Raw genomic sequence first — 26,296 nt, forward strand, 5'->3', positions numbered from 1 at the left:
TAAGAGAATTCAGTAAATCTTATGCAAAATTATGTTAATAATACAATAAAATTATTCTAAAGTTCACATGGAAGAATAGGTAGGTAAGAGTAAAAAAAATGGAAAATGAAGAATAATAAAAGTCTTGTTTAATAGATAATAAATGTAAATATTTTTCATACAGGTGTGTGAAAACAGGCCGTTAGATCAATGGAACAGAATAGCTAGTCCAGGAAGAGATATAATTTCCCACTCACAGACACAAGAATTTCATATATAATAAAAGTGAAGAAAGGAAAGATCACTCACAGTTAATGGTGATGCAAACATTACTTATTTTGGAAAAAACCAAGTTAAATCTACATCTCACAACCTATACAAAAATAAACTCCAAATTTAAAAATTAAATATAAAATACCTTAAACTATCAAATTGAAAATTAATTAAATTACTTATTGGGTGAGGATTTTCTAAGCTTAGAAGCAATCAAAGAAATCACCAAGAGAATATCATTTAACTATATAAAAATTGAAAATTGTAGGAGACAAAAAAATGGCGTAATTAAGTGGAAAAATATTCTATAACATGTCATTCTCAGTTTATCACCTCCGTAGTTATACAAAGCTGTTAAGAAGATGACAATTTAGTTCAAAGCAAAATGGTTAAAAATTAGTTTATAATGTAATGTCACTATGTTGCAGCTTTTATTAAGTAGTTTGTATTACACTATTTTTACAGAAATTCGAAACATGTCACAGAGACCACTTGGGGGGGTTAGTTATTTCTAAAAAAGCACTGATATTGTAAATGTTATTTTTATATTGGAATGTGAAATTAAGTGGTAAAAGAGTAGTCATCTTAATAATATCTGAGTAATTCTGTATTTCTACAATTATAGGTATCACTAGGCTTGCAATCTACACAAGCATACACACACATTCAAACTGAGTGCCACTATCCGAATTTGACTAGTGATTGTAACAATAACCACCCACTGAAAATTAATCTAAAATTGAAGAAATCAAAGCAACTTTAAAAGTTGACACTCTTCCCCAGAAAAATGTCCATTTTAAGACACATTATATAGCTCTAACATTACCAAGGTTCATAAAAGTTAACAATTTGTTTAATAATGTTTGGAAATGGTAATTGTTATTTTTGACTAATTTCCTCCTAGACAATTCAATTAGTGTCAGAGATAAAGTTTAACTTTTATGGAAAAAATGGCAATTACAAGTAAGCAAGTACAACTGGCTGAAATGAGTGGAAGCTTTTAAAAGTCTGAAAAAAAAACAGGATTGCTAAAAGATGCATGTAAAACTATATGACTACAGATTAACTTCTATGTTTCCTTTTTTTAAAAATTTATTTTCTTTATTACTTTTCTTTATTTTTGTCTGTGTTGGGTCTTCGTTGCTGCACATGGGCTTCCTCTAGTTGCTGTGAGCCAGGGCTACTCTTCGTTGCAGTACACGGGCTTTTTATTGCAGTGGCTTCTCTTTTTTTTTTTTTTTTTTTTGAAGTACGCGGGCCTCTCACTGTGTTGTGGCCTCTCCCGTTGCAGAGCACAGGCTCTGGACGCGCAGGCTCAGTGGCCATGGCTCACGGGCCCAGCCGCTCTGCTGCATGTGGGATCTTCCCGGACAGGGGCACGAACCAGCGTCCCCTGCATCGGCAGGCGGACTCTCAACCACTGTGCCACCAGGGAAGCCCCTGCAGTGGCTTCTCTTGTTGTGGAACACAGGCTCTAAGCAAGCGGGCTTCAGTAGCTGTGGTACATGGGCTCAGTAGTTGTGGCTCGCGGGCTCAGTAGTTGTGGCTCACAGGCTGTAGAGCGCAGGCTCAGTAGCTGTGGCACAGAGGCTTAGTTGCTCCACGGCATATGGGATCTTCCCAGACCAGGGCTCAAACCCGTGTCCCCTGCACTGGCAGGTGGATTCTTAACCACTGCGCCACCAGGGAAGTCCCTATGTTGCCTTTTATCTGGACTATAAAAAACACTTCAGTGTACTTCTTTCATTTCTTGACCTGGCTATCAGGAAACTCAGAGCCAATGTTAGTACTCAAATGCTAAATCCTACATCTAATTGGTTTGCAATCTATTTACAAAATTTCCAGTCTTTATTTAAAAGTTTTTATGTGTTTTAAAACTGTAAGCCATCAAAAATTCCTCTTGGAAGGGGCTTCCCTGGTGGCGCAGTGATTGAGAGTCCGCCTGCTGATGCAGGCGACACGGGTTCATGCCCCGGTCTGGGAAGATCCCACATGCCGCGGAGCGGCTGGGCCCGTGGGCCTGTGGGCCATGGCCGCTGAGCCTGCGCGTCCGGAGCCTGTGCTCCGCAACGTGAGAGGCCACAATAGCGGCAGGCCACAACAGTGAGAGGCCCGCGTACTGCAAAAAAAAAAAAAAAAAAAAAAAAAAAAAAAAATTCCTCTTGGAAGAAGAAAGTATGTAAAATTTAAATATATTTTAAATAAATAATATAGTCCCTTACTATGAAAGCCCTTAATCAATAAAAATTCATTGAACATCTACTACATACTATGTATGCACTCTTCTAGGGCTGAAGATACTTTGTAAAACAAGACAGTCATGGTCTTTGGTCTCATATGTGGCAGGAGGGTTGGAGTAGAAGAGTCATATAATAAACAGGTGGGGGAGGGTAGACAAAGAACAAGTAAATAAATGAATATGTTATTATAAAGTGTGGTGAGAGGGGTAAGCACTCTGCCAAGGAAGCAGGAGGAACAAGATGAAGTTGGAGAGTTAGATCAGGAACAGATCGTAAAGGGAGTTGCAGGCCGTGGCGCAATGGCAGGTGGGCCACTGAATGGTTTGGGGTCGGGTAGAGCCTGGGGCGAGCATGTGGGACACGAGCAGTTTGTATTCCGAAGAGTCCACTATGGCTTCAGGGTGGAGCAGAGAAAGAGTGAGTGACCACGGCAGTGCCCCCCAGGGACAGAGAGGTGGACAGATCGGAGATATGTTTGAAGGTGAACTGACAAGAGTTGCTGATGGGGTGGAAACAGAGTGTGAGGAAGAGAGGAAAATTCAGTTTGACTCAAGGGTCTCCTGATTAAGCAACCGGGTGGCAGGCGGTACCATTTACTCTACTCCAGGGAAACTGCAATTATTTATGCTTTTCAGTTCTTGATCATTTTTGAGTAACCTGAGGACACCAAGAACCCAGTCTGAATCAAGGTTGCAGAATTAGAGATGAGAAACAATTTAAAGAAGGCTACATGTGATTTATCCTAGAAACACAGAAATGATGTCTTCCATGGACACTGCCAGGAAGCTTTCCCTCTTTTTCTGCTCTTTCTCAAGCACTTGGAAAGCAAACTTCCTACTAGACTCATGGAAAGATGCTCAACATCATTAGCCATTAGGAAAATACAGATCAAAACCACAATGAGATACAGTACCATTTCACACCCACTAGTATGTCTATAATTAAAAAAACGGATAATAACAAGTGCTGACAAAGATGTGCAGACATTGGAACCCTTACACCCTGCTGATGGAAATGTAAAATGGTACAGCCACTTTGGAAAACAGTCTGACAGTTTCTCAAAAGGTTAAACATCAAGTTGCTAAATGACCCAGCTATTCCACTCCTAAGTACAAACCCAAGAGAAATGAAAACATATGTTCAAAGAAAACATTTTACACAAATGTTCATGGCAGCATTATTCATAATAGTCCCAAGTGGAAACAACCCAAGTGTACATTAAGTGATGGACACAGAAAATATTCCATAATGGAATATTATTTGGCAATAATGCTACATGCCAAACATGCTATAACATGAGTGAACCCTGAACATTATGCTAAGTGAAGAAGCCAGTCACAAAGACCACATATTGTATGATTCTATTTATGTGAAATGTCCAGAATAGGCAAATCTATAGAGACAGAAAGTAGATGAGTGGTTGCCTAGGGCTGGGGGAGGGGCAAACGGGGAATGACTGTTAACAGTTATGGGGTTTCTTTTTGGGGTATTGAAAGTGTTCTAAAATTAGATTGTGGTGATTGTTGCATAATTTTGTATATACACTAAATAAATCTGTACATTTTAAGTGGGTAAATTTTATGGTATGTGAAACATATCTCAAAATAGATGTGAAAAAAAAAAGCTTCCTAGAGGCCAATGTTGCCTTTTATTTACATTCTGTGAGAGAAGGTAGATATTAGAGAGTTCCAAGGTCAAATATTCAGGCAACATAAAGTTACACAGGTCTTTTTCTGCAGGACTTCTCAGAGCCTTTAATGTGCTAAAATGCACTATGAATCACCAAGAGTGGGTGGATAGGAGTGGGATATAGGCTGCATCACTTCCTAAATATATCTCTGGCCATGGAACATTTTTTTAGTAGAGAGCATCACATAGGACTAGGTTTTGCAGAATCCACTTTAGAAAACAATGTACCTAGGAGTTTTCCCATTCATTCGCCAAGCACTACCTGACTACTTGCAATCTCCTGGAACTCAATCATCTCTGGGCTATGAGATGTGGCCGGTACTTTCCCTGCCCTCCATAGAGCTTGTGGTCTAGAAGAAAGAAAAGGGATGTGCTCAAATTTAAGTTGAACACACCGGAAGAAGCACAATGCTGATGCTACAAACCAAATACTATGGGGCCCCTTGGGAGAGATTAATTCTGACTGTGGGCTGGGGAACACTTCATGGGAGACCCAGCATTTCAGCTAGACCTTGAACTATGAGTGGGTTCTGGACACATGGAGATGGGAGGAAGAGATGTGGCACAGAAACCCAGGTCTAAGGGGTGGAAGGGGAAGTCGGGTGCTTGTAGTAGGGGAATAGCAAGTAGATCATTTCAGCTGGAGTATGATGTTGATGAAGCAGAACAGTAAGACAAATAGCTGTAATGGATTGTGGGTCAACCATGGAGCGCCTTGAATGTCTAACCAAAAAATGTTTAAATTCATACTGTAGGAGATGAGGACCCATCAAAGGTTTCAGAGCAGGGGGTAGGGATGGTTGTAAACTAGTCACTCTCTGAGCCTCAGGGTTTCACCTGTAAAACAGGGCTAATTCTCCCAGCCTTATCCCATCGTAGTGTGTGAGGACCTGAGCACTTGGCCGAGGGCAGTGCAGCCCCGAGCAAGGTTTATTGCTCAGCAGCACAACAGCTGTTTCCAGTTCCTCTGGAAGAATATGTGTCTCAGAAACACCTGACATGTGATATTTCATCTCTGTGTCAGCTCCAGATGGGAAATCTGAGACTGAAAATGAGCGCTTTGAAACAGAACATATTTTAAGTTCTCTTGTAGCAGTCAAATCAAATCTGTATTTGATTTCATTTCATTTTGTTTAGAATGAAATAGGGACTGGAAGGAAGGAACAGCTGTTGTAAACAAAGACAGGGAAAGAGTATAAACAGCAGATTGCCTGACATCAAGTACTAAGACAAGGGGCGTGTGTGAGACAACCAGAGACAGGGACAGTGATCATGTGTGAGTGTGGATTCAAAACAGTGTGTGTTCCAGAGTGTATAGGCACATGTGTGAGAGTATGTGGGTATGAGTGTGTCAGTGTGTTTAAGTCCATCTGTGTGTGAATGTGCGTGTCTCTGTAAATGCATGTATGAGTTTGGTGTGAGTATCTCTGTGTGTCTGCGGGTGCCCCTTGAAGGATGCAGGGGGAGGATTTGGAAAGGGACAGAGAGAAAGGCACTCCAGCGAAATTGCTGACCCATTTACACTTCTTCCATCACAGGGTGTTAAGAACAAAGCAAGCCGGAGACAGTGATCCCCAGACGCTGCCAAGACTGCAAAACTTCCTCCCACGGGGACACCGAACCCTTACAGACAGAAATCTCTGCCAACCCAGGAGCCTTACCGGGCCGAGCTGTCCCGGGAGCGCCGGAGCCATCTTGCCACCATTTGTTCTATTCTGTGTGCTTTCCGGGTCTGGAATAAACTGGTCTCCAGCATTTCCATTTACCTAAAAGGAAGAAGAGTTTTCTTAAGAAGCTAACCAAAATATTTGGAAGAGGATTCTGACAAATCACTATGATGCTTCCTCTATTTGCCAATTTTAAGACATGCTGATCAAATAACTAGGGCTCTCTATCTGAAATTAACATACACAGGTGCTCAGTGTCTACAGAGTGAACAACTTCAGCAGCCCTCTGCCCTAAGGAGTCCGTAGTCTTGTGGTACACAGATAGGTTTTACATCTTAAACGGTTCAACGTAAGGATTAGGGAATAAAATAGATAAGCCTTCTCAAACTCTGACTATGACCCACTGTCAGAGACACACCTTCTGTGTGACACTGCCCCCCGCCACCTCAACTATGTGTGCATCCCTGGACGGCACAGCTCCATTTTGCCTGCATCAGGAACTGCATGGACATGGAAGCATTCTAATCCCATTGTGCCCACTCTTCGGAGTGCTGCTTCTTTTGCTCAATATTTTATATATAATTTTTGAATAGGAAATTCTAATTTTTGAATAGGTAATTTTGAATTTGTATAATTCAAACCCCAGATTGTAAAAAAAAAAAAAAAAAGGATACACAGTTACTGTATCGTGCACTTAAAAATTTGTTAAGAGGGTAGATTTCACGTTAAGTGCATTCTTACCATAATAATAAAAATAAGATTTTTGTACAGTGAACGGTCTCCTCTCTATCCTTCCCTTCCCCCAACCACTCAGTTTCCACACCCATACATAATCACTGCTCTCCTACTTGAGATATCTGTCTTTCCAGAGTTTCTGTATGCCTATACAAGCAAACACAAATATAGATTTTATGTGTCCTCTTCTTAACACAAAGGATAGTACACCATACACATTGTTCTGCACCAGGCTTTCTTCCTCGATATCTTTCCACATTAATACAAAGAATGCCTCTTCATTCTTTTTGACAGCTACTGAGTATTACTCAGCTGAGTATGACAGCTACTGAGTATTACTGTATGAATTACTGTATGAATATACTGTATTCTTTTTGACAGCTACTGAGTATTACTGTATGAATATACTGTAATTTAAAAAGTAGTCTTCCCTTGATAGACATTTGGGTTATTGCCAATCTTTTGCTATTGTAAATAATACCACAGTGAGTTATGCTGTACAAATATCATTTCTGCATATATGCAATTATATATTTGGATAAGTTTCCAGATACTGAATTGTGAGGTCAAAATTTATAAGCATTTGTGCTTTGATAGATATTATCAGGTTACCAAGAAAAATAGTATATATGCTTGAGATTAAATTTTCCTAAAACAATTTATATTTTTCTATTTACTTTTTAAAATACTGGTCTCAACTCACCCAATTAATTTCACAACCCAATAAATATTCACATGAAATAAGATATGACATAGTGAAATAACCATGGATACAGAGAAAATAAAAAAGAATTATAAGAGATTATGTTGCTTAACACTACACAAACACATTTGGAAACCTTAATAATACGGATGGTTTTCAAGGAAAATATAAATGATATAAGATGACCCTAGAAGAGATAGAAAATCTAAAAAGACAATTACCATAAAAGAGAAAATTGTTAAAGAGCACACTCCAAAAAATTCCAGGCAGACAGGTTCAAAGGTGAATTCTTACAAATCTATAAGACGTAGCTCACCCTGACAATTTTTTTGTTTTATTTTAAATAGAAACTTTTAATTTTGGAATAATTTTAGATGTGTAAAAACGTTGCAAAGATAATACAGTGAGTTCCAATATACCCTTCATTCAGCTTTCCCTAATTTAGCATCTTACATAATCATTGTAACTTTGTCAAAACTAAGAAATTAACATGGGTACACTAATATTAGCTAAGCTATAAATTTTATTCAGATTTCATCAGTTTTTCCATTTATGCTCCTTTTCTGTTCCAGGATCCAATCCTGGATATCATGCTGCTTCTAGCCAGCTTAGTTTATCTTCCCCAATGCTATGTTAGCTCTTCTAGAGCATAAAGAAGGAAATCTTCCAAATTCTTTTTGATCAGTCAGTCTAACATTGATACCAATTCTGATAAAAACACTACAATAAGGCAAAAATACAATCTCCCTTATAAATATCAAAGTAAATATCCCAAATAAAATATTAGCAACTAGAATCTATCAGTAATCAGCAGAATAATAGTGGGATCTATACTAGGAGTGCACTAACAATTTTCATATAAAAATGAAAGCAGGACACCCAAACTCATCACTTTAGAAACCCAGAGACGTACACTTTTCATCAAATGCAGCCAAATACAAATTAATGGGTGTAAAACATAGGCTGCAACCAAAAATAAATTCCATTTAGATCAAGGGATGTATCAGTCTAGCTTTTTTCTACAATGGAGACAGCAGACCTGAATACTGTCTTCAGTTCTGTACAGCTCACTTTTTTTTTTTTTTGCAGTACGCAGGCCTCTCACTGTTGTGGCCTCTCCCGTTGCGGAGCACAGGCTCAGCGGTCATGGCTCACGGGCCCAGCTGCTCTGCGGCATGTGGGATCTTCCCGGACCAGGGCACGAACCTGTGTCCCCTGCATCAGCAGGCGGACTCTCAACCACTGCACCACCAGGGAAGCCCACATTTATATCATTTTAAATTGCTACATAGTATTATTTTCTTTGTCCATATCATAATTTATTCAATAGTCTATCATTGGATGTTTGTGCTGTTTCCAATTTTTCACTGTTATGAAAGCTTTACAATGAATATGCTTATTCATAGTAAATGGCTACTTCCCAGGTATTTTCTTGGGATAATTCCTAGAAATGTAACTACTGGATTTAAGCATATGTTCATTTTTAAGAATTTGGAATGTGTACTGTCAAGTTGCTTCCAAGAAGGTACCAATTTGCACTCCTGCCAGGACAGACCTTTGCAAATATTGAATACTATCATTTTAAAAATATTTGCTAACAGGATGGAAAATAGTGCCTACGTATGATTTAAATGTTTATATTTTGAAAAATACAGAAGACAAAAGTAAATACAATCTACATTCTCATATATATTGGATATTATTTTTAAAATATTTGTTAATGGGATGGAAAGTATCATCTAATTATTAGTTTAAATATATATTTCTTGAGAAATATAGAAAACAAAAGTAAATGTCACATGTAATTCCATCACATTAAAAATTATATAAATTGAGTATCTTTCTTCAAACATCCAATCCAGTTCCCAGAGATTATCACTGTTAACAATTTGGTGGGTATTCACTCTCACTTTGCCCTAAATCTAGAGAGACCTATATTACGTATATTAAAATATATAGGCCACAAAAATACAATCATGGTATACTCAGTGGTCTGCATCTTGCATTTTTTAACTGGTGAATATATCACGGACATATTTCCAGATCAGAGCTCATTATATCAATAGTTTTGATTTGAAGTTATTTGATTACTCGTATATCTGGACATTTTTTATGCACTATGGCCATTTATGGTTCTTTTTTGTTACTTTTTTATTTCTGCTTTTTCCTTATCTTTCTACTAGAATGTCTGCCTTTTTGTTATTGCAAAAGCTCTTTTATAATAAGGAGTACTTAATGTCCTTTTGCCAAGGACACAAAACCACATCATATTTCTGTGAGACTTACTAGGGAGGGTCAAGAATGTAGATTCTAGTGTCCTGACAACACAGAGACTAATCACAAAGGATACAAAAATAAATGTCCAGTAAAGCCTACAACATATTGTTTTCAAGTATCAATTGCCTCAGTCAGGCCCTTAACAGGAGTGAGTCAGCTAGCAATTATAGGATGTGGAGGTTAACTTTGTTTGCCTTATGTCTGAGCATCACACTTTCAGCACCTTCCTGGAGGGGTCTGGGATGCTAAGGAGACTTAAAACCAAGTCATATAAAGACTCACTGAAAAATCAGAGAATGTTTATTCAGCAAAGATTTGGAGGTGGCCTATATGATCATGGTTCACAAGTGGCCAAAAGGCCACCAGGTAGAAGAGACATACGCCATATGTTTCTGGGGTGCAGAGCCAAGATTAATGGGGGAATGCCACAGAGAGGGAGACTCCAGCTCAGGCTGAGGCTAGACCTCTCTAGTGTTCCTAGTGATCCAAGAACAGGATGAGTTTTCTCAAGAATTAGCAAGATCCTGGTCACTGAAGGCGGTCAGGCAGAGGCTGGATAACTAACTCTGCATGGATGTAGAAGGGACCTTACAGTGGAGTTCAGGGACCAGATGACTTCTGCAGTTTTTCCATCCATGTGACTTGAGGTCTCTACTAGATCTAAAAAGCAGACAAGATGATATTTGTTGTGCTCTGTCTCAAAACTCAAAGACCCACATCCCCTGGCGTAGCTGGAACTCCTGAAGCCACCACACCTCTGGAAGATACAAAATCTCTGACCACTATGTTGGTGGTCAGAGCACAAAAAGCAGCTCTCAGATATATGCCTCAAGGAAGGTTCCTTACACATCAGCTCAAGTTCTTAAATGTCAAAGACTAAAGAATCAGCCTTAAAATCAGTTTTACAAGGGGGAAAAGGGCTTCCCTGGTGGTGCAGTGGTTAAGAATTCGCCTACCAATGCAGGGGACACGGGTTCAAGCCCTGGTCCGGGAAGATCCGCAGAGCAACTAAGCCCGTGCGCCACAACTACTGAGCCTGCGCTCTAGAGCCCACAAGCCACAACAACTGAGCCCACGCGCCACAACTACTGAAGCCCGTGCACCTCTTAGAGCCCGTGCTCCGCAACAAAACAAGCCACCGCAATGAGAAGTCTGCGTGCAGCAGGAAGAGTAGCCCCTGCTCACCGCAACTAGAGAAAGCCCGTATGCAGCAACGAAGACCCAATGCAGCCAAAAATAAATAAATTTTTTTAAAAAAGTAAAAGAGACGGGCTTCCCTGGTGGCACAGTGGTTGAGAGTCCGCCTGCCAATGCAGGGGACACGGGTTCGTGCCCCGGTCCGGGAAGATCCCACATGCCGCGGAGCGGCTGGGCCCGTGAGCCATGGCCGCTGAGCCTGCGCGTCCGGAGCCTGTGCTCCGCAACGGGAGAGGCCACAACAGTGAGAGGCCCGCGTACCGCAAAAAAAAAAAAAAAAAAAAAAAAGTAAAAGAGGAAAAGAATATGATAATTTGAAAAAGATTAGGTTCATATGCTTTGTAGCATATTATTTAGGTACAGATGCAGGCTCCGTTCATTATTTCTCTCTCTGGGGAATGTAAAAGCTTTACAAGAGTCTGTTCTTGAAAGATATCCCTGGGAGTCATTCTGTGATTTTTTTAACCTACGAGTGAAGGTCTTTTGTCAGTTTAGTGGTTTTCTTCTTTCACTATTTTTCCTCTTATTATACTGTCAGAAACTTGAGCATAGAGAACATGTCTTATCCCTTTTAATTCTCTCTCAGGACCTGTAACATAGGCTCAATAAATGTTTGTTGAATGACTGAAGGAACAAAATTAAAATAAAAGCAGAAATAAACTGGAAAATTAGAATAAAGTTTCACTTAATAAAGACAAAATTAATGTGGGCTCTTAAAGATTGAGAAAAATGTAAACCACTCTGATACAAGTTATTATTAACAAAATGAGAAATGAGCAAAGACAAACATTAGGGAAAAAACACGAGAGAGTGTCATACATGTTGTACACAATTTAGATAAGCTAAGTAATATGGGTGGTTTTGGAAGATATATTTGGAATGCATCTTTCTAGAGTCTTCCTGTTAAGTCCTTCAATTTTCCTGAGGGGCAGACTCCTGGGTAACAAGGTCAGCTTCATAGAATGGTGTCTCCCAAGACTTCCATATCAACTCTTTGGTATGTAAGTGCATTCATACCTGTGAAGGGATTTTCCTAGACCAGTTCCTTGGACATAGTGGAAGAAATACTTTCCATGTAGGGTGTTAAAAGGAGAAGATTCTAAGACCCATACTGAAAGGTGAAAATAGGATTCTCACCAATGAAACACCCTGGTTGTAGCCTCTGGGAATCCAAGATGTTGATCTTTCCTGGATGTGCTGAAGATTCCATTTGTTTAAAAATAAATCTAATTCACTAAACATACATTAATTGAAAAAAACACTCACAGGGAGATCAGCTTGGTGCTTTGTGACCACCTAGAGGGGTGAGATGGGGAGGGTGGGAGGGAGACACAAGAGGGAGGAGATATGGGGATATATGTATATGTATAGTGGATTCACTTTGTTATAAAGCAGAAACTAACACACCATTGTAAAACAATTATACTCCAATAAAGATGTCAAAAAAAGAAAAAAAAGGAAAAAACACTCAGTGCAGGTGACCAAGAATGAGCGATGAGTAAGATGCAGCCCCTACCTCAGGAAAGGGTCAACCCCCTTTCTGTTCTCTGCGTGCTGGTAAGAGATGCTTGGCAAGGTGGTCAGTGTTTTGGGCTCATTTATTCTATGGTTTCCACAAATTACTTCTATCTGCAGCTATCCTAAGGCCGATCAGCTCCAGGAAACTGAGGTAGTTCAACACCTTTCCCCCGCAAAGCAAAGAACCAGAACTAAAATTAAAACTTTGAGTAAATCTGTAACTGCAGAAGAAATTCTGAAAGTGAATTTTTCAAAAATCTATTAAAAAATCCACACAGAACTTGAAGGTTGCTGTGTTTATCAGAGAATTATTTCAAACTCTCTCTCAAAATTAATAGACAAGGCTTCCCTGGTGGCACAGTGGTTAAGAATCCGCCTGCCAATGCAAGGGACACGGGTTCGAGTTCTGGCCCGAGAAGATCCCACATGCCGCAGAGCAACTAAGCCTGTGTGCCACAACTACTGAGCCTGTGCTCTAGAGCCTGCGAGCCACAACTACTGAGCCCACGTGCCACAACTACTGAAGCCTGCATGCCTAGATCTCGTGCTCCGCAACAAGAGAAGCCACGACAATGAGAAGCCTGCACACCGCAACAAACAGTAGCCCCCACTCACTGCAACTTAGAGAAAGCCTGCACACAGCAACGAAGACCCAACACAGCCAAAAATAAATAAATAAATAAATTAAAAAAAATTAATAGACAATATTCTTCAACAAAGAAAAATGATAGCATGCTACCAAGTTCTTCTAATAATGCAAAGGTAGCCCTGAATTTAAAACCTTACAAAGCTTACACTAAAAAGTAACATAGAGGCCAATCTAACTCATGAAATACAAAATTCCTAAACAAGATCCTGGCCAGAAGATGTTAATAATTCTTGAAGCTAGGAGATGGGTATTTAAAGTTCATTTTACTATTCTCTCAACTTTTGTGTACTATAAAAATTCTTCTTAATAAACTTGTTTTTTAATTTAAAAAATTACCTCCAGCAAAATCCAGCAACAACACATTGCAAGGATAATACACCATAATCAAGTTGGATTTATCCTAAGAATGAAAGGTTCAATTTAAGGAAAACTATTAATATTTTTTAGCTTATAAATAGAAAAAATAACAAAATAGGTGAGCATATCATAAGATGCTGCAAAATCATTCGTTCTATGTAATTTAGGTTCCTTGTTTTGATTAAAAAAAAACAGAAATACCAGGCAGTTCAATATTATTTTAGAATGAAATATAAAAGCATTCCACTTAAAAGGGAAAATAAAATTACAGTGTTCATCACAACACTATAGTAGCCAGCAAGTGTGATACAACATGAAAGAGAAATGAGAGATAAATACAGCAAAGGAACTTAAACCACCAGTGCCTACAGGTGGCATGATTGCATATGGGCCTCAATTTCAACATATCGGAGATAGTAAATAACCTGGGCAAAATTCTAAAGTTGTGAAGACTTAGGAGACTCTATAGACAATCACAAGTATTGAAAAGGACTATATGTGTAAAAGGAGTCTGGACTTTTTCTGAATGAAACCTAAAGTAAAAATTTATCTAAGTTCAAGATGACAAATTCGATTCAATGTAAACATCTTATCTCTTTAATTTTTCTTAAGGGAAATTTTAAAGCATACACACATCAGACAGAATGGAATCATGAATCTCCATGCGCCCATGGAGTTAGCTTTAACATTTAACCATTTTGTCCATCTTGTAAAAGACTTTTCATAATCAGAGCTATCAAAATGGCACCGGGCTACCCAGGTGAAGAGAGAGCTTTTCATCAGTGAGGTGTGCAAGAAATACAAAAGATATTAGCAGGTCAGGGATCCTATAAGGGACAGTCAAAATTGGCTGGGGACTAGATCAATATGTGCCTTCCAAGCCTGAGAGTCTATGATTTAGGAGGTGAAATGGATCCAAACTGTGTGCTGGCCTGGACCAGATCATAAACAACTTGAAAGCAGGGTTTCTTCTCTTAGTCATTTTTGTATCTCCAGTTCCCAACATAAATAGATATTCAATAAATTTAGTGTTTGTTAAATGAATAAATGACAAATGAATGAACGGAACACAAAATGCAATGGTGGAACTTCTACACACCAGTAATAAACAAACAAACTCTCTCTCTCCCTCTATATATCTTCTTATAACATTTAATCTCCAATATACCCAAGGTCTGAGGATATAAACCAACTGATGACACAAGGAAAAAAACACAAACGAGAAAACAAAATGCATGGCAAACATCCAGCCTTTTGAATAATGAGAGAAAATAAATTACCAAATTAGCATTTTCTCTTAAACTAACATAAATAATTGTTAAACTGTCTTGACCTTCCTCCCTTGGCTCCTGTGACATCTGTCTCCTCACTCTCCTCCAGCCTCTCAGACTACACCTACTCAGCTACTCCTCTTCCCTCCATCATCTAATTCTAGGTTCCTGTTCTCAGCTCCCTTCTTATCTAATTAAATGTGACACCTATTCTTTCTAAACCAGAAGTTCCCAAACTTCATGGCACGTTAGAATCACCTGGGGAGCTTTTAACAATCCCAGATCACACCCTAGACCAATCAAATCAGAATGTCTGAAGGTGCAAGCCAGACGCTGGTAGTTTTTAAAGACCCCCCCCCACCACAACCCCGCCCGGTGATTCCAACGTATAACAAAGTTTGAGGTTCACTGCTCTAAACACTCCCCACGGGCGATGTCATTTACTCCCCCAGTTTCAGCTGCTTTGAGAATCACCTGCCTCTTTAGGATCTCTACCAAGACGTCCCACAAGCACTTGAGCCAGTCATATCTAAAATAGAATTCACCATCTTTCTTTGCTCCGCTCCTCAAATCCTCTCCTCCAAGGTGGAACATTTTGTTGAAGGAGACCACCATTTAATTTTTCTAACTGCCCAAGTCAAAAATCATTCTTGACTCTTTCCCCGTTTCATGCCCCACAGTGAGCCAGTCACCACGTTCTATTGCCTTTGCTACCAATTACCTTAATCTCTCACCAACTCTCTTTTCTTAGTGCTACAGCCATTGTCCAAACTTTGATCCTGTCTGAAATACTACGATAGTCTCCTAGCCAGTCTCTATGCTTCTAGACTTACCCTCCATCAATCTATCCTCCATACGGCTGCCAAAATGATATAATGTAATTCTAATCATGTCACTTTTATTTTTAAAATCTTTTAGTGGTTTCCCTTCATCTTTAGGATAACATCTGAGCTCAAGAATTACAATGATATTAAAGACCCAATTACATTAACATGCTATCATTTACTATGTGCCAGACACTGGGCTAAGTAATTTATATGTGTTTTCTTATTTAATGCTTATTACAATCCTCACTTACAAAAAGGAAACTGAGGCATGAAGAAGTTAAGTAATTTGCCCAAAAGTACATAGCAAGAAAGTGGCAGAACTGGAATTCCCAATCAGATTAGCTTGCTTGTCTCTGGCGCTAGACTCAACCACTCCCTCCCACTGCCTCCCTTCCAGCCTTGGAGCAGCAGTCAAAGCCTTCTGTGATCTGGCCCCTGCCTACCTGTCTGTCTCATCTCCCTTCCAGCCTTGGAGCAGCAGTCAAAGCCTTCTGTGATCTGGCCCCTGCCTACCTGTCTGTCTCATCTCCCTCACACTGCACACACCATCAGCTCTGAATTATCCACTGTTCCCCAAACAGGCCCTGATTTCTCACACGGTCATGCCTCTGTAGATGCTGTTTCCTCTGCCTAGTCCATATGCCCTGCCTGTCACCCACCAAATTCCTACTTGCACTTCAGTGAGCGGGCACAGCAGTACACTGGTCGAGCACCAACACTTCCCTCTCTGGCTTGTTTTCTCATCTGTAAGAACAATTACTATGATCCCTGCCCAGCTGGGTTCCAGGGTTGGTGAAAGGTTTACATTCCATTATATCGTGACAATTCTTTGAAAACTATAAAGTTCTATGCAAATGTGCCCATGAGAAACCTCTTTTTCTGAGGTAGTGTAAATGTCAGTTGTATGACCAAATCTGAGACAAAAGTTTGAAGTATAAGAAGTTCATCTCTGCCATAAAAAGGAATGAAGTCCTGATACGTGCTACAGCATGGATAAACCTTGAAAACATTACACAAAGGAGAAGCAGCCAGACACAAAAGGCCACACATTGTATGATTCCATTTATACGAAATGTGTGAAATGGACAAATCCATAGGGACAGAACATTGATTAGTGGTTGCCAGGGCCTGTGGGAAAGGGGAAATGAGGATTGACTGCTAATGGGTAAGGGGTGTATTTTGGGGGTGATAAATGTTCTGGAATTAGACAGTGGTGATGGTTGTATAACCTTGTGAATATATTAAAAACTAACATAAATAATTGAAAGAGTGAATTGAAAATAATATAAAATATTTTTAATTCAATAAAATAATTGAAAAGAGTGAATTTTATGGTATGTGAATTATGACTTAATTTTTAAAAAAAGTTTCTCTCTGGCACCTAGCTTAACCCTTCTGCCCCCTTTCCCTTGGTGGTAAGTAATATCCAACTCCAATAAGGAACCCGTTTTTCCTCATATCCTTCCCCCCATTCTTTCTTAGTAAAACCCAGAACACTGGTTCCCTAAAAGCATTAGAAGCATCTGGAGGGCCGGTTAAAACACAAATTGCTGGGGCCCCAGAGTTTCTAATTCAGTAGGTCTAGAGTAGGGCCCAAGAATTTGCATTTCTAACACCTCTCTAGATAAAAGCTAGGGAATTTTTTTTAATATTTATTTATTTATAATTATTTATTTTATTTTTTTGGCTGCTTCCGGTCTTAGTTGCGGCACACAGGATCTTTGTTGAGGCACTCAGGTTTCTCTCTAGTTGTGGCGCACAGGCTCCAGGGCATGTGGGCTCTGTAGTTTGTGGCATGCAGGCTCTCTCGTTGAGGTGCGTGAGCTCAGTAGCCCCGCGGCATGTGGGATCTTAGTTCCCTGACCAGGAATCGAACCCGTGTCCCTTGCATTGAAGGCAGATTCTTTACCACTGGACCACCCGGGAAGTTCCAAAGCTAAGGAATCTGAAAATACCACTGAACTGAAAGTCAGGAGACCTGGATTCTCTTCCTGACTTTGACTCTAATTAAGCCTGGAATTGTACAAGTCTCCAAACCTCTGGTTATCTCTTTTATCTTAAACATTGAATTTCTCTAAGAATCTGCCAATTCTAAAATTGTATCGTCTCATCAGTTCCCTTCTTATGTCCTCCAGTGCTTCCCATCTCTAATATCCAACCTCTGCCCAGATGTCCAACTCAATTTCTCACCTGACAAGTTTGGAAAAGGAAGGGAACTAACATATGTATAACTGATAGCATGTTATTTACTTCTCATGACTGTCCCGCATGGTGGGAATCCATAACTGCATTTTGAGGACCAGGAAGCTGAGTATTCTAGAGGTTAAAGAACGTCCTTCGGGGCTTCCCTGGTGGCACAGTGGTTAAGAATCCGCCTGCCAATGCAGGGGACACGGGTTCAAGCCCTGGTCCAGGAAGATCCCACATGTCGCACAGCAACTAAGCCCATGTGCCACAACTACTGAGCCTGTGCTCTAGAGGTCGCAAGCCACAACTACTGAAGCCCACGCACCTAGAGCCCAAGCTCCGCAACAAGAGAAGCCACCGCAATGAGAAGCCCGCGCACCGCAGCAAAGAGTAGCCCCCACTTGCCTCAACTGGAGAAAGCTGCGCGCAGCCTTTCTATATGCAGCCAAAAAATAAATAAATAGTTTATTTCTAAAAAATTATTAAAAAAAAACTTCCTCCAAGTGGCCAAGGGGACCCAAGGCCCCATCTTCCTCCTATCATGTTATTTCTGTTCCAATGCTTCTCTGTCCCTCAAAAAAGCCCTAGGTGGCCACTCCTGTACATTTGTTCATGATATCCTCACTTTCTGAGACTTATTCAAATCCTATCTAATCTTCAAAACCCAGCTCCAGCTCCACCACATCCAGGGTGGGTTCCTGCCTACCAGTCTACCATGAACCACGTGGTTCCCCAATCGCAGAGTTATTGTGTTGTGTCTTACCCTCCATTCAGCCCCTGACTTCCTTGTCTATGCTCTTGTCTTGTGTTTCCTAACTTCATATGGATTCAGATCTTGTTTTTTGCCCCCTAGTTAGTGAACTCCTTGAGAGCAGGAGAAAGGCACCCTATTTCTTCACAATCCCTGCAGGGTCCGGCAGAATGCCTTGAGCTCAACCAACATTTGTTAAATTAATAATGCAGGTTATAGATGTCTGAAACGCTACGGTAAGCTCAGAACACTAGAACAATAAGCAGTTTCAATTCTTGAAGTTCTAGGCCAAAAGAAAAAGTTATTTGCAAATATTTTAGGGAAACGCATATTTACGTTTCTATGTCAACATTTGATGTTGCCTTGGTTCAATACAGTGATCATAGCTCAGTGAGAGAGAATGGGCTGCTTCTCACACCTGCATTAATTTTCCAAAAGGAGGAGACTTCCCTGGTGGGCCAGTGGGTAAGGCTCTGCACTCCCAACGCAGGGGGCCCGGGTTCGATCCCTGGTCGGGGAACTAGATCCCACATGCATGCCACAACTAAGGAGTCCGCATGCCGCAACAAAGATCCCGCGTGCCACAACTAAGACCCGGTGCAGCCAAAATAAATAAATAAATAAAAATTTCTAAAAGGAATTCGGATTAAGATAATGCTTTATCAGAAAAATGACAGGTCTGAGAAAGTGTGAAAGGCAGGGGGACCATGTCAGCAACTGCCAGACTACCACACCTGTAACATGCACAGTCTGCATAAAAAGATTCTATAGTACAGCGCCTCCTACTTTACCTTCAGCCTAAACGATAATATTCATCAAATCACAGGTCTGATCATGCTAGATATGGGTTTCTTCCTGACACACATTAAAGTAAATATACAACTATTTAAAGAAAAATGTTTGTTCCTGTATCACCTAAAACCATCTTGGGTTCCATGTGGTACAAAAACAAGCCTTTGGAAAACATGGGTTCAAGGCATCACCATGTCACCCAGATTTCACATCTGCCTAACAGGATTAGACGTCTCTCAGAAAGGGCATAGCCTCTTATCTAGGTCAGTGCAGATGGCCTCTGCACGGCCCTCTGGGAGCGACAGGGTGGCAGCAGGAACAGTCAGCACGATGGGGCCTCAGGCTGTGCCTTTCTCTTGCTATAGATCTAAGGGCCCCAGGACCCAGGAGACTGGAAACTGGTCACACAAGTCATCTACTTTATCAGATGGACAGTGAGCCCTGGAAAGAACGTGGGAAAAAGCTGCCACCAACAATAACACTCTCTGCAAGGCCTTACCTCACCACGGCTATGCTTGAAGGGGCCCTGTCGGAAGCCCCAAAGGTGGATGGCAAAAGGACATTGCTGAGTTGGCTGTAGCTGCCAAGCCTCTTGGTCCACCCTCGGCAGGAACAGAAGCACTTCAGGGAGACAGAACACCTGCAGTCAGCCCCATCAGCAGGACACATGACCCAAGTCAAGTACATTCCCTCTCTGAGTTTCAATTTTCCTACCAGTAAACTTAAGGGTCAAGCATGGATGTACCTTGAAAACATTGTACTAAGTGAAAGGAGCCAGTCACCGAGGACATACATGTTATATGATCCCATGCATATGAAAGTCCAGAAGAGGCAAATCTGGAGTGACAGAAAGGAATTAGTGCTTGCTTAGGTCAGGGGACTTCGGGAAAGAGGAGTGTAGCAAAATAGACAAAACTGACTACCCTCATGAAGCTTTTATTCTGGTGGAGGCTCCCACTAGACAAGAAATGACAAACATAATAAAGGAAATTAATTAAGGATGTTAAAAACTCGTAAGTGCTAGGGAGAAAAAAGAGAATTAGATTATCAGTGTCGTGGAGCTGGAAGTCAGGGGTCAGGCCAAAGTTTGTTCACTTTTTGAGATCCCCTTATGGGTTCTCCCATTCATATCTCCAGAAGGCCACAGAGTTCCTCTCTTTCTTTCCAATTCTCTAAGTCAAATCTCTAGTCAAGCCCTTAGCTGTGACATACACGGACAGACATCATCTTGGCTCCTGTTTCCCTTTCGTCCTGAGTCAAGGCTAGCATCCACACATTCACTCAGGAAACACTCACTGATCAGCAGCAATGTGCCAGGTACAGGGGCTGAGGGGGACACTGAGACAAGTGAGCACAGTTCTCACCCTCAGGGAGTTTGTAATTCACTGGGGTAATCAGAGCTATAAACACCTAATTGTAATCCAGAGCAGAATGGAAGTAGTGATCTGCTGGAGAGACATGAGCAAAGTTTGTGAGTGCTTTGCAACGTCCTCTGCAGTTTTCAAAAACGTCTCATGGGCATGGAGATCTCATGTGGTGGTCACATCCTCATCCTCTCCTTCTGTGCTTTGACAGTGCTGCTGGGCTCAAGGCTCTTCCCCAGAGACCTCTCATGTCAAGTGCACAGGCCTGGACATGACCTGGGTTCCAATCCCAACTCTCACTAACTTGTGCATCTTTGGACAAGTACCTTAGCCTCCCTGAACCTGTCATCTGTGAAGTGGACTGACTTCACCTACCTCACAGTAAATTAGATAATATAATTATCTAATTATATAGTACAGGGGCTTGGGGGAGGAGGGAATAGGGTATGTTTGTTTGATGGGTACAGGATTTCCTTTTGAGGTGATGAAAAAATTCAGGAACAAGATAGTTGTAATGGTAGCACAACATTGTGAATATACTTAATGCCACTGAACTGTGCACTTTAAAATGATTTTTTAAAGGTAAGTGTTATGTTCTGTGTATTTTGCCATACACGCACAAAAGAATATGTGACCAACCATTTCAAATACAGTCAAGACAGCCAAAAGATCCACCCTGAAAAGGGGCCTTGGGGATTGGGACCTTCATGATAATACGTTTTCCCTGGGGCTACCTGCTGCTACACAGGTGCACAAAGCATCCAGGTGCTGGACCAGAAGCCCATCAGGGTGTTTCCATCTCAGAGGTCATAAGATCCTGAAGCTTTTCGTACCCCCTTTACATCCAACACGAAGTTCTTTCCCTCTCCATAGACTTGTTGGTTATTACAAATGCTCTGAACCTGTGAAGAAAAATTCTCTTGACAACCATCTGGGTATCATTTAACAAAATTGTGGAATGTAGACTCAAAGGCTAGACTTGTTTTTCTTACTATCAAATGAGTCATCAAAAGTCATTACATGCCAACTCATTTCAATATCCTCTGGGCACGTTTGGAACCACAGGCACCAAAAACAAAACTCACAGCAATTAGAGTACTTGGGAAGTTCAGACTGAAGACTCCCAGAGTGGCTCAAATGAAGCAGCTTGCCAGCCTGGTGGACTGAGATGTGACTCTATGTGTCTGGGTCTGGGGAAGCAAGGCAGGATTCCAAATCTATCAAGCTAAAAAAAAAACACAATAACAACCACAACTATAGCACAAAAAACTAAGAATGGCTTCCAAAGCTGGGCCTAAGACATGCCCGCCGCATGACCTGTTACATCAGGCTCTGTCCTGGCCAGAGAGATCTTGAGGTCTTCTTTAAAAGTCTTCACCCTTCCCACAGACTTGGCACTGGGGGCTTGTGGGCCCCCATGTCTCTGCATTTCTCAAGTCTAGTCTCTGCAACCATCTCAAGCCAAGGGATTTGGTCCAAAAATCAATGCTTTTCATTCAATTCATATCTAGCACCCTCTTTTCTGCTGGGCCCAGTGCTGGGTGTGGTAGAGGAGGTTGAGGTTAGCCAGACACAGCCCCTGCCCTTGGAGAGTGCACTGTGTTATGGAGAGGATAAGACACCTAGATAAACAACTCACATAACAATGTGAGGCAGAGCCTGGGGCCCATGAGAAAGGGATGTCTAAAACGCTCCAGGGAGTCTACAAAAGGGCTCCTACCAACCAGAGTGGCAGTGTGTGTCTTGCTCATTTCTGCATGGGGCTTGGGAACAGCTGATAGCTGTCAGACAGCCAAGAATGCCAGGTGCCGCCTGCCAATCAGGACCCTGTACAAGGGTTCAAGCCAACAGGCCACTCTGGCCGTCTTAATTAAGCCTTGATTAAGCATTCTGCCCATAAACCTCGTCTCCCTCCTGTAGAATTGCCCGGTTTACAGCAAACGATTCAGGGAATCGGGTCAGCTGTTCGGAGACGGCAGCCATTAGGAGCGGTGCCGACAACTGTGAACAGATGCCAACTCGAGCCAGAGATCAGTGAAGACGGTAGGGCCCAGAAACCCAGAAACTCAGCCCTGATTAAGCTTTCTGCCTCTGTCCCTGACCTCAGTATAGAAAAGGGCCCAGTATGGGCCACTCCACTTTATTTTATTTATTTATTTAACATCTTTATTGGAGTATAATTGCTTTACAATGGTGTGTTAGTTTCTGCTTTATAACAAAGTGAATCAGTTATACGTGTATATATATCCCCATATCTCTTCCCTCTTGCGTCTCCCTCCCTCCCGCCCTCCCTATCCCACCCCTCTAGGTGGTCACAAAGCACCATGGGCCACTCCACTTTAAAAGGACAGAGGGACTATCCTGGCTGGGAGTTTTTCCTGAGGGGAGAAGGAAAAGGCCATGCAAACAAGATGCTCAGTGAGACACTATCTCTAAATAAGAAAAACAAAACAGCTGACAACAGAGAGTGGGTAAGTTACAGCACATCCTCTTTCTTGATTCCTTAAGAAATGCTAACCAGAAGCCGTATAACATTCCAGGAAAAGCAACTGTTTTAATGAAGGTGTAAACCATGGGCTACAAAGTCATATCTGTGCTCTAGGTACAGCTGTAAAAGTGATGCTGGGCAGATGCAGGCAGGAGACATAAAACAGCAAGTTTGATCTGATGGGTGATGGGTTTGGGCTGTAAATTTATTCCGTTTTTATTTGAATTCCCATTATTATTGTTTGCACACAATGATACCTCTTTTTAGGATCAGAGAGACGATTTCTGAGAAGAGAAGCAAAGCTCTGGGGAGTGGCAACGTGGCAAGCGAATGCAACCAGCCTGAGCGTCAGCAGGGACACACCTCATTCTGCCCCCATGCTGCCCCCATGTGACCTTCAGCAAGCCCCTTCTCCTTCCAGGACCTCCATTTCCACCTCTAGATCTAGGAGGATTCCAAGGCACCTGCCACCTCTGATTCCATGATTCTCGCTGGCAGAGAGGTCAGAGGTCTAAACTACTCCCATGTGACAGACACTAACCCGCCCACACTGGGGCACCTCTGTGGCATGGACAACATGGGCACCATTAAACCCCCCACTACCCCAGCTTCCCAAGCCCAGAACCCTGGCATCCATCTGAGAGTCTCTGTACCCTCTCTCCAAATCCAGCCACTCTACAACTCCTGTTAATGTGACCTCCTAACTACCTCTCAAGTCTCTGCCTCTTTCCATCCCCACCACCATCGCGCATGCTCAGGCTAGCATGCTCTCCTATGTGGATCACACGCACGTGGTCTCCCTTCTTCAGTGTTGCTCTCCTTCCAATCCATTTTCCAGACCACAGAGCAATCTCTTGAAGATGTAAATATGCCCTTGTCATTTCCCTGCATAAAACTCTATGTCACCCCATACCTTTCAGAATTATTTGCTAGGATCTATCATGTGAGCTCTGGAGTCAGCCCTCCTGGGCTCACATTGCAGTTCTGTCACTTACTAGGTCTGTGACTATGGGCAAGTTACCACTTGGTGCCTCAGTTTCCCCACTGGTAAAATGCAGATAACAATAGTACCTCCCTTACAAGACTGTTGTCAGGATTAGTTAATGCACGCAAGTGGCTTAGAACAGTGCCTGGCGTATGATAAGGAGTCCATAAATGGTAGCTGCTGTTTTTATAGATTCGTAATTTTTATAGACCTTCAAAGCCCTACCTGTTCAGGTCCCACTCAGCACTCCCGCCTGTTTGCTTTCCTCTGTCTCACTGCTCTCTACCTCCCAGGGAGTCCAGCCCTACCAAACCTCTCCCATGTTTGCTCTTGTGGCTGAAACTTTGCACGTGCCATTTCATTGCCAGGTACCCTCTTCCCACTCCTGGCTTGTCTGATTGATTTTTTTTTAACAGCTTTATTGAGATATAATTCACATACCATAAAATTCACCCACTTGAAGTGTACAAGTCAGTAGTTTTGGTATATTCAGGTCACCCCCATTTTCCCCTCAACAATCCCTTCCCAGCCCTAGGCAACCACTGGTCTACCCAAGTTGATTTTTAGGTCTTAGTTTATATCCTACTTGTTAAGTTTTCTCTGACCTCCAACTCTGGGTTGGGTGCTTCCATATATCTGTAGTTTTTCTCTCTCAGAACTATGTATATATATGTCCCCTGCTAGACTATAAGCTCCATGTCAGCAATGACCATGGTTGTCTGAGTCACTGCGACTCTTCGGTGTTTAAGAGATGTTCAGTAAATATTGGTTGAATGACTGAAACCAATGGTGCTGACTTGCCAAAGCCCAAGCCTTATAAAGATAGCCCTACTGAAAAAAATCAACAACAGAGCCTTCTCAATAAGTACAAATACTAGAAAATTTATGACATTCAAGTTTCCTACAACTATTCCTACTAGAGCCACCATTGGAATAAGGCAGATCCTTGTAAAATGAGTTTGATTCAGGTGCATTAACAAAGTAAGGCCATGAATGAGAGGGAAACTGCTTTAGAGGCTGAGTAAGAAGAAGCAAGAAAGATCCACATTTTAGGAATTCGGTATTTATACATTTTATGTGACCTGGCATTACTGGGTCATTACTGAGTAATATGAATACAAATACTTTTTGGTAAAAAGAAAATGTTAAGAAAGAAAACAGGACTTCCCTAGTGGTGCAGTGGTTAAGAATCCGCCTGCCAATGCAGGGGACACGGGTTACAGCCCTGGTCTGGGAAGATCCCACATGCTGCGGAGCAACCAAGCCCGTGCACCACAACTACTGAGCCTGCGCTCTAGAGCCCGCGAGCCACAACTACTGAGCCCGCGTGCCACAGCTACTGAAGCCCACGCACAAAGAGCCCATGCTCCGCAACAAGACAAGCCACCACAATGAGAAGCCCACACACCACAACGAAGAGTAGCCCCCGCTCAGCCCCCGCAACTAGAGAGCCCATGCGCAGCAACGAAGACCCAATAAATTAATTAATTAATTAATTTTAAAAAGAAAGAAAGAAAACAAAGTAAGAAAGGAGTTCTGGAAGTTCTCTATAAAGCTACTCTGTTAAGCAATTTCTATTTTCTTGCAGATTCCTCATTATAAAATCAGAGCTGTGTTCCCCTGGACAATAATCTATGCCCTGGGAGCTTACTTCAAAATCCAGTGAGTAGGGCTTCCCTGGTGGCGCAGTGGTTGAGAGTCCGCCTGCCGACACAGGGGACACAGGTTCGTGCCCCAGTCCAGGAAGATCCCACATGCCGCGGAGCGGCTGGGCCCATGAGCCATGGCCGCTGAACCTGCGTGTCCGGAGCCTGTGCTCCGCAATGGGAGAGGCCACAACAGTGAGAGGCCCGCGTACTGCAAACACACACACACACACACACACACACACACACACACACACAAACCCAGTGACTATCATAAGAAAAGCAATTACTTCCTAAATAAACATTGAGATGATTTTTCCAATATATCACCATACTGCTGTAAAATAGTTACAGAATAAAAACAAAAGCCTCCCCTACTCCCTCTCACACATTTCAATCTACTTCATACACTGATGGCAGATTAGACTTCCTAAAAGCACAGCTCCCGTCATGCCTTGCCCTCATTCAAAACCCTTCAATGGCTCCCCATTGCCTTCAGGATAAAGAACAAACTCCTAAGTGGGTGTTTGAAGATCCTCCTCCTTTTGGCACTGACCTACTTATGTAGCCTCATTTCCTCCTAGTCACCTTCACATAACCCCTGATGCAGACAAAAATGCACTGAGAGCCCTTTCCATGCCTTTATCTTTTTTCTACCTCTGCCTAGAATGTTCTTTACCCACCCCCAAACTCCCCATGTC

General features: G+C 41.8%; 1 protein-coding gene and 1 long non-coding RNA gene across 2 annotated transcripts in view; one reads left to right on the forward strand and one right to left on the reverse strand.

Annotated features, from left to right (window-relative positions):
• The window catches only part of FRMPD1 (FERM and PDZ domain containing 1), an 86,205-nt gene that overhangs the window by 43,079 nt on the left and 16,830 nt on the right, over positions 1-26,296 (reverse strand). Inside the window, exon 2 of the mRNA XM_067743905.1 lies at positions 5,843-5,947. Within this exon, the coding sequence (XP_067600006.1) occupies positions 5,843-5,943 (101 nt within the window). The 5' untranslated portion in view covers positions 5,944-5,947. The remainder of the gene's footprint in view (positions 1-5,842; positions 5,948-26,296) is intronic.
• Positions 22,362-24,203, forward strand: LOC137227014 (uncharacterized). Its single transcript, XR_010944652.1, has 3 exons — positions 22,362-22,519; positions 22,785-22,947; positions 23,232-24,203. It is a non-coding gene; the product is annotated as an uncharacterized lncRNA (long non-coding RNA).

Source organism: Pseudorca crassidens, chromosome 7, assembly GCF_039906515.1.
Source record: "Pseudorca crassidens isolate mPseCra1 chromosome 7, mPseCra1.hap1, whole genome shotgun sequence".
NCBI lineage: Eukaryota > Metazoa > Chordata > Mammalia > Artiodactyla > Delphinidae > Pseudorca > Pseudorca crassidens.